Source organism: Buteo buteo, chromosome 11, assembly GCF_964188355.1.
Source record: "Buteo buteo chromosome 11, bButBut1.hap1.1, whole genome shotgun sequence".
Lineage (NCBI taxonomy): Eukaryota > Metazoa > Chordata > Aves > Accipitriformes > Accipitridae > Buteo > Buteo buteo.
Window position 1 is genome coordinate 22,977,396 of NC_134181.1, and position 14,042 is coordinate 22,991,437.

Consider the following 14,042-nt stretch of genomic DNA (forward strand, 5'->3'; position numbering starts at 1 on the left):
GGCTGGGTGGGGGCGGCTCGACGGCCGCTCCCTGAGGGGACCCGCAGGGATCGGGATCGGGATCGGGATCGGGGCCGGGGCCGGCTCTCCCCCTCACACACACTCCCCCACGGCGGGACCCACCGCCTTCCGTGAGGGGACGGCGACCCGGCGCCTCCCGGGGGGCCTCCCGCTGCGGGCACGCCCTCAGGCCCCGTCCCACCGCGGGGGGAGCCCCAGGGTAAAACCGGGGTGCGCGTCCATCCCCTCACCGTCACTGCGGTACCGAAGCCAAACTGACATACGAGATCTGAGCATTGCATCCCTGAGCCCTCGCACCACCTGGGCGGAACGGAGCGGTTCGCTGCTGCCCGTCACGCTTCTCTGCTTTGAAACATCCAGTGCGGGGGCAAATCCCCCGACCTGTCCCCCAGGGAAGGTGTGTTGGGGGACACACACACACCTCCAGCTCTGTCCCCGCTTCCCCTTCGTGTCGGCCTGTCGCAGGCAGACCCTCGCCCGGCTGCTCCCACTCTGGGCGCAGACGGTGTGGTGAAAGCACCGGCCTGGGCCGGTGTAGGGTCAGGGGCGCCCCAGGCACCCTGCTGTCCTCCCTGGGCCAGGCTGGCTTTGAGCAGGGAAGCACTGGGGGGGGGTCACGAAGAGAGGCTGTGTGCCCAGGGCAGGTCTGGGGGTGCCGGTGAGGGCATGCAGGGCATGATTTCTACTCCCGAGGCCTGCGACAGCCATGGTGCCTTCCCCTGTGTCCCCCCTCCCCTCCGCCCCCCGTTCCTGACGTCCTGAGCGTGGCTGTGGGAACACAATGAGGCCCTGAGGAACGCAGCTGCTCCGGCTGAGGAAACGGCTGCCGGCTTCCTCCGCGCAGCCCTGCCCTGGCCCCCGCAGCTCCAGCAGCCTGGAGACCATGGGCATGTCTGCAGAGGACAAGCGCACCGTGAGCCCCAGAGGTAACGAGGACGATGCGGCCATCCCCCTGGGGAGCTGGCGGTGCTGGGCAGGGGAGGGATGCTACCGCATGCAGCACATTTTGGGGGTTCCCCTGCCCTCTGCCTAACCACCCCCTGGACCTTTTCTCCGTGCCACGGCCAGTGCCTTGTGCTCGCGGGTGGGGTTGGAAGCCTGACTCTGCTTACTGACGGTGATAGCAGTGCTGCTCACTGCACAGCTCATCCTCAAAGCTGCTGACTGCCTCCAAAGCCCCCGGTCCCCAAGGGTGCCCATACGGGCACGCTCCCCAGCAGAGCAGGAGTCCGGCTTGGCACTGGGTGACATCCTAGTGGGGCTGTGGAGAGCCACAAGCTGTGAAGTTGCTGGGGATGGAGCAGGGGGAAACAATGAAACCAGGCACTGGGGATGGGGACTGGCATGTGATGACTGAGCTGGTTCTCAGCCCTCCGCTCTGGCCAGAAGGCCTTCGGCATGGTTTCGGACCCTGTGCGGAGGGGAATGCTGTGGCCCCCCACAGCTGCGTGGGTGCCTTTGGGAGACCAGGAGCCCCTCATTCTCACCTCGGACTGACTCTCCTCCATGCTAGAGCTGACATCTCTCTATCCCTCCTGCTGACTCACTGCCGAAGCCTCAGCTCTGCTGAGGGCTTCCCAGGTGGCATCAGACCCCCCTCAGACAACTCAGCATTCTGTTTGGGGGGAGCAATGGGGACATGCGCTCAGCCTGGGGTACAGCCCAAGCTGGCAGGCTGGGTGACAGCTCATCAGGGCAGCCTTCTCGCTGCCACAGCCACTGTGACAGCCCCAGTCTGCTGCGGTGGCATCTTGGGCGGGGGGGGAGGGACCCTAGCAGAAGGACCCGCTTGCTACTGTGCTGTCTGGCTTTCCCAGATCTGGGTGTGCTTGGAAGTCCGCTGGCAGCCAGCTTCCTGCCTCTGGCCTCAGAGGCCCTTCCTGCCCTGCCAGGAGAGGCTTCATTGCGCTCATTAACCCCTGGCTTCATCCCCAGATGAGGAGTGGCCAGAAGTGGAGAAGGCTGAGAAGTTGGCGAGAGGAGCCGCTCTGAAATGGGCTTCAGGGGTGTTTTACCGCCCCGAGAAACTGGAGGGGCTCGGGCAGTACCGGAGCCGGGAGACGCAGAGGAACAGCTCCATCCAGTCCCGGCTGAAGGTGGGTGTTTGCCACAGCCCACCCCATGGATGCCTGCAGCCTCACCGCCTCCCCCAGCAGGGATCCCAGCTAGGGTCCCCTCTTCTGCGTTGAATCATCTTTGTGTCCACTTCTGGCAAAATCTTGTCCTTTGGCTGGTGCTTGGTGGGAGAAATGCAATTGTTTGGGGGAAAAGATCTGGTAAACTCCACCACTGCGCCCTGCCCTCCCCCTGGGTATTTTCTGAAGTGTTAAAATGAGTCTCCCATGTCTCTGACCATCCTTCAAAACAAAACACCAAGGCTGTTTGGCACATCCCATGTACAGGAGCCAGCGCTCCCCATCACTATCCCATCCCAGCACCACATTCTCCCCTCCTGGGAGGAGGCCAAGAGCTCCAACCTGCCCCCGCATGCAGATCCCCACAGAAGAAACTCCATCTCTACATCCATCAGTAAGGGCTGTCCCCAGTCCCTGTGCACACCTCCCTGCTCAGGGCGACCCTTTTTGCATAACCTGAGGAACAATTAACCTCAGGACCCAGTCGGTCTGAGCACACCAACCTTGCCCTGATTATTTTGGAGATAGTTTCTCCTAGCCTGAATGTGGGTGAATTGTCCAGGAGGCAACTTGTTTTAAGTGATGCGGCCTCAGAGGAAACAACTTGCTTCTGGTGACGCTGGGTAAAAGTGCTTCTTGGCACCAGGAGCCGGGAGTTAAGTGGATGGACAGGGCATGGAGATGCACCAGAGGCACTGCAGGGCTGGAAAAGATGGAAGTCCATTTGGGAGGAGGGTTCATAGGGCCACTGAGGTGCTTCATGCCATTAATATGCCTTGGGCACGCAGGGACCCTGTGGCATGTTACTATTTTACAGAAGCAAAGTAATCTTTTAAAACCGAAAGGAGACATCTGGTTACTGCTCACCCTGCTGTCCTGGTCACCCCAAAGCAATGCTCTTCTCCCACCTCATGCACAGCAGCCATTGCCCCCCATCCCATAAACAGTCACTGTGACTGAGTTTACCCAGAGAGGGGTGAAATGAGCCATTCTTGCTGCTGGAGCAGGTTACCTGAAGCTGGGTGTGCTTGGGTCTGATGGGATGGGGTCATCACAGAAGGGCTGGGAGATATGATGGCATCATGGCAGTTGTGACCTTGTGGGGCTGGGAGAGTGCATGCAAGGGAGACCTGGCAAGGCTGGGACAAATGGTGCATGAGTCTTCCAGCCTTTGAGAGCTTCTCCACTGCCTCTCCATCCTCTTCTGCTCCCCAGTCAACCATCCAATCCTACCTGGAGGGGGTAAGTGCGGGGCTGGAGCAGCTGCGGTCGGCGGCCCAGGAGGTGCAGAGCGTGTGCCAGGACCTGGGGGCTGCACGGTGGGCCCTGCTCGACAGTGCAGACCGCTTCCAGGGCCTCCAGCAGATGCGGGCACTGATGGCAGAGCACGTGCAGCTGGCCTCGGTGGTCCAGGTGCTGCCCCAGCTCTTCTCGGGTAAGGCATTGGCCCGGTCCTTGTGGATTTTGGCTGGAAGGCACTGGGGAGAACTTCAGTCCAACCCTAGGCTCCGCGCAGGGCTGGCAGCAAAGCTAGAGCAGATTGCTCTGGCTTTGCCGGTTGGGTTTGGAAAGTCTCCGTGGATGGAGATGCCACTGCCTCCCCGGGGCCTGATCCAGCACGGTACTCCCAGAGCCCCAGATCTCAGACCCTTACCCTCACCATCTCCCTGCTAACCTGCACCCATGACCCTGGTGCCAACTCCCTTCGCTCCCTGCACTCAATCCTGGCATCTCTCCTCCCTCCCCCACAGTCCAGGAGGTTTTTTCCCATACCCTGCAGCTGCTCAGTGGGCAGCAACTCTTGGAGGCCCATGCAGAGCTCATGATGATGGAGCATCTCCGGGACGACATCCTCTCCCAGCTGCACCTCCGCGGGCTTTCCAGTGCCCAGGCAACTGTGCTGTCCTACTTCGGTGGCCTACAGGAGCTCAACGAGAGCCTGGCCAAGCAGCTGTGGGACATCGTGGGCAGCAGCCTGCGGCTGGTGCGTGAGGACCCAGTTCTCTTTGTCACTGCTGTAAGGATCATCGAGCGGGAGGAGAAAATAGATGATACTCTGCTCCTGGAGGCCACCTTCCTGCCCCCTGGCCGCCCAAAGGGCTGGAGGCAGAAGTTTTACCACGTTCTCCAGGAGACCATCACAGGAGCCCACTTTCATGCAGCCCACATGGACACTGAGGGGCCAGGGCTGGCCAGGCACCTGGCAGCACTGCAGAAGGACATCGTGTCTGAGCTGCGTGTGGTGAAGGACCTGATGGTCCAGTGCGTCCCAGCTCACTACAACATCCTCAGTGTCTGCACTGTCACCTACCACCAGGCCCTCATCAGCCACCTCCAAGACATCCTCCGAGAGGACCTGGACAAACAGGCACTCTTCCTCCTCCTTGAGTGGGCGCTTCGTGTGTACCACAGGTCAGCACCAACCCCAGCACCAACCAAGCAGGGGAGGTTGTGGAGAGCTGGGTTGTCCACCAGCACATGGGTGGGTTGGGAGAGTGGCTCCAGGTGCCGGGGGATGACCCATCAGGAGGGCAGAGGGAGAGGTAGGAACTGGAAAACACAGGTCTTCCCAGCCCTGTCCCACCTCTGCCTTCCAGCCCAGAGATGATGGGTCACCCTGACCTTCTCCCAGAAGTAGATGTTTCTGCTCTGGGTCCCTTGATGTCCCCTGAGCTCGTGGATCAGACAGAGAGGAAATACGTGGTGAAAGTCAAGGTGAGTGAGCGGGACAGCACATGTGCAATGGGCACAGGGACCCAACCACCACCACTGTGCTGGCATCTGCTCTGACAGCAGCAGGAGGCCATCAGCCTGTGAGACAAGGCCCAGGACTCATTGCTGTGCTACATGATGGGCCTCAGGGGAGTCGGTTCCTGACTTCTTGGGCTGACTGCGGTGGGCGTCCATCCCACAGGCTAGCGTGCTTGAGTGGATGCAGAGGACCCTGGAGGTGGAGTTCAAGGAGTGGTTCAGGGAAGAGGAACCTGAGACAGACCATCAGGGCTTCTTCCAGTCAGCCCTGCCTGTCATTGTCATGCAGGTGGGTCCCCAGCACCATGGGGCATGGCCATGCTGAGAGGCCCCAAAAAGGGGGGCCGTGGCCTGCAGCCTCCCACTGACTCATTTCCACTTTTCTCTCCCTGTGCAGATGCTGAATGAGAATATCCGGGTAGCCTCCTTGATCACAGACTCTCTGCAGCAGAAGGTCTACAACATGGCCTTGGAGGAGCTTGAGGCATTTCTGGGCCGGTCAGTGGAGCCCCTCACCCCCCTGCCCATCCTCACAGACCCTGGGTCCCATGGCCAAGCACCGTAGGCTGATGGTGGAGATCTGCCATAGGGAACCCTGTGCTCATCCAGGTCCCAGAAGGCTCAGCACCCTGTCTATCTATGCGGCTACTGTCTCAGCCCTTGGGGCCATCAGCTCCCAGGGCTTGCTGCCCCAAGTGCCTCTCCAGTCGCGCCGAACCCTGCTCTCCCGAGGGGTCTGCAGTGGGTCCCACTATCCCCCCCTGCCCAACAACCTGTCACTCTCCAACCTGGTGGCAGGACCTGGAAAGAGCCAAGTGAGCTGGGAGGGTTGTGGGACGTCCATGTGCCCCCAGGAGCATCCCAGCTCCAGGTCCTGTGGCGAGATGTCTGGAGCTCTGCCCACACATCATGATTGACTCACTGTGTTGCAGTCTGCGGGAAGCCTTAGTGCAATGCGGGAAGGAGCACCAGAAGGACCGTACCATACCCAAGTACTATGTCTCCTACCTACTGGCCATGCTCAACAACAACCTGGCTCTTAGGTAATGTGCACCAGCACCTTGTAGCTACCCCACCACCCACAAGGATGCCACATCCTCCCTATCCTCCTGCGGGACCAGTGTCTCCACCATGCTTCCCAGGCTACCTGTCCCCTCCCTTCTTCTCTCTCTCCTAGCTCCTCTGTCTCCTTCCTGCACCCCGACACTGCCCACAGAGAAGTCCCCATGTCCCTCCAGGCTGCTCTAGATAGGATGCAGAAGAAAGCCTGCCAGCTGCTGCTGGAGGAGCTGCTCCTGGACCTGCAGGTATGTTTGTCCACAGCCCCTGAGGCTGGCAGGGCTGCAAGAAACCTGGCCCCAGCAACAACAGCCCTACTGCTACACCCCCAGGCAGGGGTTTATTCCTACTCAGGATCCCCACCACATACCCCATGGCCTGCTATCATCCTACAGACACCTCTGCCAGCCTGGCTCCCAGACCTTGATAAACCGCCCGCAGCTCAGCTGATGTCTGTCGCCAGCCAGCACCACCCTGTATCGCTGGGGCAGATGGCTTGTGGCCCCCAAACCACTAACTGACAGAGACCAGGAGCCACAGCCCCCCCAGGCTGCCTCACACTCCTTTTTATGGCTGTTTCATGGCAGAAAACCAACAGGAGAGAGGCAATGTCCGTGCGGAGGATACAAGCCCATGTGCAGCTGCCCAAGTCATTTCCTGCCAGCGTAGTCAAATTTAGCTTTCCTGGAGTCTGGACCAAAAATCTGGAATAATTAATGGCATTGCTATTTAGGGCTTGAATGCCATGAAAACAAAGGAGCAGCTAAAGGGTGAATTGCTCACAGGCAGTGTGGAGAGTGCTGTGGCCCCAGCAGAGACATAGAGGGAATGTCTGCCTGGAGGCAGGAAGACAGGCAAGGACAGCAGGGCAGGAGTAGGAGTTCAAAGCCCTCGGCAAAAAAATGTGTTATGTCTGCACAAGGGAAGTGGGAAGGAGTGGAAATTAAAAATAAAATCGCAGCAGGACAGGCCAAAAGCTAGTGTGTGAGGAGCAGCTTGCTGCCCAGACCTCAGGTGCTGCCACGATGGGGCATCATGACCCAGCTAAAGCCCAAAAACATGGATCCCTGGGTGTCAGGGAGGGGCAGCCCAAGTATATTTCCATAATTTCCTAATTTAGGCCACTCTTCTATTTTTATGTCGACTTTTGGCTGGCAGTGGGGGCTTGGGGGTTTTGCAAGGCAAATAGGACATGCTTGCCAGGCAGCAGGCGAACAGCAGCTGTGGGATGTTGTGCCGTCCTGCAGCTGGCAGCTGGTGCAAGAGCAGTGCGATGCAGGGTGCCATATGCTGCTCCTCTGCTTCTTTCAGCCTCTCTGCCTGCAGCTGCCTTCCCGCAAGTGGCTGTCGGGGTCCCAGCTCGTCAGCAGCATGTGCGAAGTGATTGACAAGTATGCAAAGGACTTCTCCCGTGTCAGGAAACCCGTCTTCATGGTACGGTTGCTGCAGGGCATCCTTCAAATGGCTGCTCGTCTGTAGGGCAAGGAGGTTGGGCAGTTGGGTGCCATGCTGGGGTGCAGGATGTAGGGGTTGCAGTCGCTGCTGGGTTTGCCAGAGAACCCGTATCCTCCAGAACAGCCCAGAGGGCACCACCACAGAGATGTTCAGGGTTTCCCCCAAATTCAGCTCCCTTCTCTGTCCCTCCAGCCAGGGAGCTTCCCAGCAGGTTGTCCCCACAGCTTGGTGTTGCATCCAGCCCCTTTCCCCTCTGCCTTTCTCTGGGCAATTGGGGTCCGACACCCAGGTGATGCCCAGCGCTAACAGCTCTCCCCTGCCCAGCTTCTGCTGACAGAGAGCGAGCTCCTGGTGACGAGCCAGTACCTGCGGGCACTCATGCAGAAGAAGATGGTGTGCAAGAGTGAGGAGGAGCGGGGCCAGCTCTGTGACCGTCTGCTGCAGGATGCCACACAGCTCCGGGAGCTCTTCTGTGGCCTGGTGAGAGATGCCTGGGTGTGGTGGGGAGTCGTGGATGGGCCATGGGAGGGGAACATCACACAGTGAGGTCGGTGCAAGGAGCTTATAGCTCACCTCAGTCACCCTCCTGCTCCCCTCCAGCCCCCAGCAGATGGGGTGGGTACATCAGCCCATGAACAAGATGGGGCTGTTACAATTGTGCAGTTGTGAGGCCAAGATGGGAGGAACTGGCTGGATTAGGGACTCAGGGGATCACCCGCCCTGCCCAGCAGAGGTCAGTGAGGCTGCACAGCCTCATCTTGCCTTGGGGTAAGCCAGCCCCATCAGTAGGATACACTGAGTGGGGACATACCAGCTGCAAGTGGCCAGGTCACCACATGGGCACTGAGGACCAGACTGCAGCTCACTAGCCACCACAGTGGCCTCCTCCTGGTCTCTCACGTGGCTGCTCTCCCTGCCAGGGTCTGGACCAGAGCCAGCAGAGCCTGGAGGCCATGTTTGCCCTGCGGGAGCTGATCTGTCTCAAAGACCCAGCACTACTCAGCCTGGAGGTGCTGGGCTTCATCACCAAGTACCCTGACGTCAGGTAAGAAGCCCAGCTCGGCTCTCCCATGAGATGGGGTAGGCGTGAGTCCGCCCAGGGAAGCCAGGCTTGGGCCAGACTCCATGAGGTTATGCTGCAGAGCAGGCAGAAACCTGGGCTTTTTCCCACTCCTACCTGAGGTTTCCTTTCCCATGCCCCAGATTTGAGGGTTTCTTGAAAATTCCCAAGGGCAAAGATGTAAAGGAAAATGCAGCCCTGCTGTGGCATTCACCCATCTGTATTTGGTGGCCAAACCAACTGTGAGAAATCACAAAACACCAAATTGGAAATGTCAGAATCGGCCAAAACCCATGAAATGTCAAAATCAAATTCACAGGGTTTGTGGGGTTTTTTTCGAGCAAATTTTAAAGTTTAGCTGGTGCAAAGTACCTGCGCTCCCCTGGCCTCAGCTCAGCTTCTCCAGATCATGGGAGGTTTGTGGGACACGAGCACTGTGGATGGTGCCATGGGCCTGCAGCGCCCGGACTCACCTCTTGCTCTCTGCCCAGCGATGAGCACATCTCCACCTTGCTGGATCTCCGGGGTGACGTCTCCAAGGAGGTGCGGCACATGGTGCTGGAAATGATGGCGCAGCACCCCCAGGTCCTGCCCGAACGCTACCGGCCCATCTTCAGCACCATCCTGGTCCCCGCGCCAGAGCTGCCCTTCTGCCTTCGCAAGGGCAAGTGTGCCTGACACTGCGCCCCACAGCCTGCTCCCCACTGCCCCCACGGACGTACAGACCAGGCAGGACATCTCTGAGGCTGCACGTGGGGAGAATGGAGATGACACATGGCATCCCCTATGCACAGCACCTTGCCCTGTGTTGGGGACAGTCTGGATACGTGCCATCCTCCTCTGGTCTTGCCTCACTGAGCCAACTGTCCCCTGCAAGCATCAGTCCTGGGAGACCTGGGTCAGGAGAAAATCAACCCATAGCTATTTTGCTGGCCTGCTGAGGCAGTAATTGAGGGCTGCTCAGGTCTGGCCTATTGCCTGCAGGAGAAAGAGGAGCCGCAGAGCAAAGGACAAGAGTCTGCAGCTGGGTTGAGTCCGCATCTCCATGGGACTGCCAAGATATTTGGGTTTTCCCGATTCTCCAGACAGCCCTCTGAGCCAGTGTGTCCTGGTCATGGAGTCTGTTACCAACCCAGTTCCAAGGCAGACTGGAGCCTTGCTAGACCCACGCTTGCAGGAGGGTTTTAGCCACGGGAGGTCTTCCTCTGTTTTGGCTCAGCCCAGAGGTCTGGTGCTGCTCCACCAGCCTGGGCCCCGCATGGATGGTGGAGAGCAGCTCAGCCAGCTCATCATGGCTCACGGCCGCAGAGGAGAAGGGCACAAGGGGGTCTTACCACCTTGGGTACTGCTGTCAACCCTATCCCTGCCGGCATGAAGGGACAGCTCTGAGTTCCTGCTGACCTGCCCAACTCCTGGCCCCGGCTCTTTTGCCAGCATCCAAGACAGGATTAGAGTCCAAGACTTTCCAGTGTCTTGGAGAGCATGGTTGCATCTGGTGTATCAAGCATCCTCCTATCCCAAGGTTCCTCCATGATGGGCAGCACCACCCTGGGCACTGGCTTTTCCTCCATCCATCCTTTGCTGCTGTCCAGCCCTTGGTTGTCTCCTCCCCAGGTGCCATGTGAAGATCAGGAGCAAAGCCTGTCACTTTACCTGCATCCTTGTGCCCAGCCCCTGCAGCACCCTGGGAAACCTCCACGCTCTGCCACGCTTCCTGCCTGGTGGCTGGCCAGATCCTGCTGTCCTTGCCTGGCACTACTGCCAGAAATAAAGGCCTGAGCTCTGCAATCACTCACCAGCGTCCAGGCTCTGTTCCCCAGTGGGTCAGGGCAGGGATCAGGGCATGTGGGTGGCACAGAGAGGGGGGGATCCATCCCCATGCTCAGCACCACCCCAGGAATGGCTCCCAGCATCACCCAGGGACATGGGGGATAATGGACACACTACGTACCCCGTGTGTCCAGGATGGAGAGAACCATACTATTCCCCAGCATGTACCCCTGGGGTGAGGGGTCAGGCAGCTGCAGTAGAGTGGGGGGATGCTCAGGTGGAGGGCTCAGCCTCAGCTTACGGAGGTGCCCACTGTCCTCCCTGGGGCTCGTGGTGTGCTCACCACACTGGCCACGGCTCCTGACTGCCTGGGAAGATGCCTGCCCTCCCCATCTGCTCCAGCTGGCTCTGGGACACGCTCACCTGCACCAGGGCCGTGGTTCAAGGGGTGGCCCTGGGCCCTGGGAATGTCCAGCTGGGACCGGCATTGTCCCCGGTGTTGTCCCAGGCCAGGACTTCATGGCCACACGGGAAAACAGCTCTGGTGCCAACAGCTCTGAAACAGGCCCGGGGGCAGGGTGACCTCCTGCGCTCCAGGCACTGGCACCCGTCCCAGCACATCCAGCCCCACTGCTACCCCAGCTGTGTGCCCACAAGCAGCCCCCTGTGCCCCCCATCACAGCCCTGGGGTACCCTCCATCTCCACAGGCTGCAGTGAGAGCTGACACAACTCATTACAGCGATAGCCCAAGCACCCCAGAGTGCCTTTTGGCAGCACATTCCCATGTACCTGCTTGCGTGGGGCAAAGTAGGTGCCAGGTTTGGCCCGTCACCGCTGCCTGCAGCTGGCAGAAGGCAGCAGGGGGACCTTGCCCTGCCTAGCTACAAGCCATGCAGCTCCTGGCTGCTATAAAGCTCGTAGCCCTGGGGGCAGAGCCATGTCCTCCCAGGATGGCATTTCTGTGTGCAGTTGCCTGCCTGGCCCTTGCCAGCACCGTCTCAGGTAAGCGCTGCCCGTGAGTGCAGGGAGGTCCTCGGGGTGCAGCAGGACCGGGGCACCCCGGGGACGGTGACACAGAGCCACCTGCACCGGCAGCCCCTGGGTGCAAGCCTCGAGCTTTTGGGGTCACCCTTGTGCCCCTCTGCCTCTCCCGCAGGCTGCGGGGTGCCTGCCATCAGCCCCTCAGTGCACTACAGTGAGAGGATCATCAACGGGCAGAACGCGGTGCCCGGCTCTTGGCCCTGGCAGGTGTCCCTGCAGGTATGGCACAATCCCGCTCCCTGGCCGGCGGCAGCGACAGTGCCCTAAGCACTGCGGTGGCACGGCATGGCAAGCTGGGCGCTGGGGTTGGGAATCGGGCAGGCACCAAGGGAATCCGCGACACTCTCTGCCTATCCCCAGCTTTGGTGTGGGCTCAGCCTGCCCAGCCCCAGCTCTTCCTCCCTCTTTCTTCCTTAGACCCGCTCCGGATCCCACTTCTGCGGCGGCTCCTTGATCAACGAGAACTGGGTCGTCACGGCTGCCCACTGCGAATTCAAGTGAGGAGCGATGCCCCGCCAGCCCACGCTGGTGCCACCCAGCAAGAGCAGGGGGTCGGGGCACGCTGGGCATTGCCAAGCGGCACTTGAGACAGCCCCAAAGGCCAGTACCCGAGGAGCTGAGCAGTCTGGGGCTCCCTCCCCGGCTGTCCCCATGGTGACTTCCCTTGGGGACACGCTGCATCATGCCCACAACAGCCCCCAGTGCTGCTCCCACCCCGGGTGCTGGCTGCCACACGTCCCCCTGACTCCCTTACCTCTTGCAGCCCATACTCCCATGTCGTCGTCCTCGGGCAGTATGACCGCAACTCCAACACAGAGTCAACTCAAGTGAAGACCGTGGTCAGGGTAAGCCAGGCTGACGTGGCCACGGTCCTGCGACGGGGCTGCAGCTCTGCACCGCGGCTGCTGAAGGAGGGCAGGGATGAAACGCTACGCTATTTCTCGGCAGGCTATCACGAACCCCAACTGGGACCCCTACACGCTCAACAACGACATCACCCTGCTGAAGCTCTCCTCACCCGCCCAGCTGGGACGCCGCGTGTCCCCCGTCTGCCTCCCCCCTGCCAACCTGGCGCTGCCCACCAACCTCCAGTGCGTCACCACCGGCTGGGGACGCACCAACACCAACTGTACGTACGCCACAGCCTCGGGGAGGGCTGCGGGCAGCCGCCGTCCTCCCTGGGGGCTCTGCAGGGTCCCAGGGTGCACCGGGGGGCGGGGAGCGACACCTCACGTGCACGTGGGGAGGGTCGGGCAGTTGAGTCACCCTGTCTGGGCACGTACAAGCGCGCACGCACGTGTGTTGGTGCAAGCATGGGTGCAAGTGTGTGCTCAGGAGGTGGATGGGTGCAAACCCCGGGGATAACTGTGCACATGCACAAGCTTGCACTTGCTCAGGGCTGCTTGCACGAGACAATCTCGCCCCAGGGAAGAAGGGGTACTTCGGCACGGAGGGGGAAGGTGCTTTGCGTGGCAGCACCCATATTTGGGAGCACCAGCAGGAGCTGGCCCAGGGTGCCTGTGCACTCCCAAAGGTCCCAGGAGACCGGCCGACACCAGGGTGATGTAATGATGCTTCTTTCCCCTAGCCCAAGCCTTGGCAGCGCGCCTGCAGCAGGTAACCGTGCCCTTGATCTCCCGGAACCAGTGCATGCAGTACTGGGGCAACCGGATTAGCAGCTCCATGCTCTGTGCCGGCGGGGTCGGTGCCTCCTCCTGCCAGGTAAGGAGCCGAGCTCCACTGCAACACAGGGAGGGTGGAGAAGGAGGAGGACACATAGGGGTCTTGCATCTATGGAGTCAGAGATTTAAGCTATAGGCCCTGGCCGTGTCCAGGGGATCAGCTGGCTGGCGTGGCAGGGACCAGTTTGGAGCACATGCCAGGACCACTAAGCAGGAGGCGTCTTCTCCGCAGGGTGACTCTGGTGGACCTCTGGTATACCAGGACGGGAACGTCTGGACCTTGATCGGAATTGTCTCCTGGGGAAACAGCAACTGCAACGTCCGTGTGCCGGCCATCTACACCCGCGTAAGCCAGTTCCGAAACTGGATCGACTATGTTGTTGCTCAGGGATAAAGCCAGTGCTGGAGGGATCCCTTGGCTGGGTGCTGCTGCCGGCATGGGGAGCTTGGTAGAGCTGGCAAGGGGCTGAGCTGGAAGCGAGGCACCACCCCATCTCATAATAAAGTGTCAGCATTTGCTTGTGCCAAGCGCTGCCTCTGGCTCCTTTTCTCTCACCATGCAAGACCAGGGTGGAAGGCACATGGGGGAAGCTTGGTGCACCCTGTGGTTGGGTGCTCCTCTCCTGAATCCCAGCACCTCCCAGAGCTGGAGCTCGGTGCCCAGCTGGGACCCGCTGGGGAGGTACAGAAGGCAGCACATGATGCTCAGGCAGAGCGGAGAGCTGGGCTGCAGCTCAAGGACTGCTTCAGGGGGTCTTCAAGCACATAGATCTACACCCTGGCACCAGCCCAGGGACCACTGCAGCGTTGAGGGTGGGTGATGTTACCTCTAATGGCCTTGCCACCAACCCAGGGGCGAGGTCTCCAGCACCAGCTGGTCCCACCAGCATTGGCTCCTCCAGGAAAGGGGTTGTGGGGCTCACCAGGCTCGGCCCAAGCAAGCGCTTCTTGGCTTGTGATGGGAAGGTGGGTACACAGGATCTTAAAAGATCACTGCCTGCAATTTAAAGCTTTAACTTGTGTAACAGCCTAGGAACACAGAGCTGAAAGGAAGAAATGCCAATGGC

At 60.2% G+C, this 14,042-nt stretch overlaps 2 protein-coding genes across 2 annotated transcripts; both read left to right on the top strand.

Annotated features, from left to right (window-relative positions):
* The first annotated feature begins 19 nt into the window (after positions 1-19).
* On the top strand, positions 20-10,266 carry EXOC3L1 (exocyst complex component 3 like 1). Its single transcript, XM_075040493.1, has 13 exons — positions 20-947; positions 1,957-2,117; positions 3,372-3,591; positions 3,908-4,568; positions 4,754-4,871; positions 5,071-5,196; positions 5,305-5,405; positions 5,840-5,950; positions 6,085-6,214; positions 7,278-7,400; positions 7,746-7,901; positions 8,342-8,466; positions 8,973-10,266. Exons 1-13 carry the CDS (start codon positions 905-907, stop codon positions 9,157-9,159), a joined length of 2,262 nt encoding a protein of 753 aa, XP_074896594.1. The 5' UTR covers positions 20-904; the 3' UTR covers positions 9,160-10,266.
* Positions 10,267-11,202: 936 nt separating this feature from the next.
* On the top strand, positions 11,203-13,495 carry CTRL (chymotrypsin like). The gene is made up of 7 exons (XM_075039408.1): positions 11,203-11,254; positions 11,409-11,512; positions 11,711-11,790; positions 12,057-12,138; positions 12,242-12,422; positions 12,882-13,015; positions 13,208-13,495. The coding sequence occupies exons 1-7, from the start codon at positions 11,203-11,205 to the stop codon at positions 13,367-13,369; spliced, it is 795 nt and encodes a 264-aa protein (XP_074895509.1). The 3' UTR covers positions 13,370-13,495.
* Positions 13,496-14,042: the final 547 nt, after the last annotated feature.

What these genes read in the sequence shown, in the direction of transcription:
- EXOC3L1 (XM_075040493.1), top strand. Translation starts at nt 905, where the DNA reads ATGGGCATGTCTGCAGAGGACAAGCGCACCGTGAGCCCCAGAG. An exon ending in GCGCACCGTGAGCCCCAGAG is followed by an intron (nt 948 to 1,956) that starts GTAACGAGGACG and finishes CTTCATCCCCAG; the next exon opens with ATGAGGAGTGGCCAGAAGTG. An exon ending in AACAACAACCTGGCTCTTAG is followed by an intron (nt 5,951 to 6,084) that starts GTAATGTGCACC and finishes TCTCTCTCCTAG; the next exon opens with CTCCTCTGTCTCCTTCCTGC.
- CTRL (XM_075039408.1), top strand. Translation starts at nt 11,203, where the DNA reads ATGGCATTTCTGTGTGCAGTTGCCTGCCTGGCCCTTGCCAGCACCGTC. An exon ending in CCTTGCCAGCACCGTCTCAG is followed by an intron (nt 11,255 to 11,408) that starts GTAAGCGCTGCC and finishes CCTCTCCCGCAG; the next exon opens with GCTGCGGGGTGCCTGCCATC. An exon ending in GGGACGCACCAACACCAACT is followed by an intron (nt 12,423 to 12,881) that starts GTACGTACGCCA and finishes TCTTTCCCCTAG; the next exon opens with CCCAAGCCTTGGCAGCGCGC.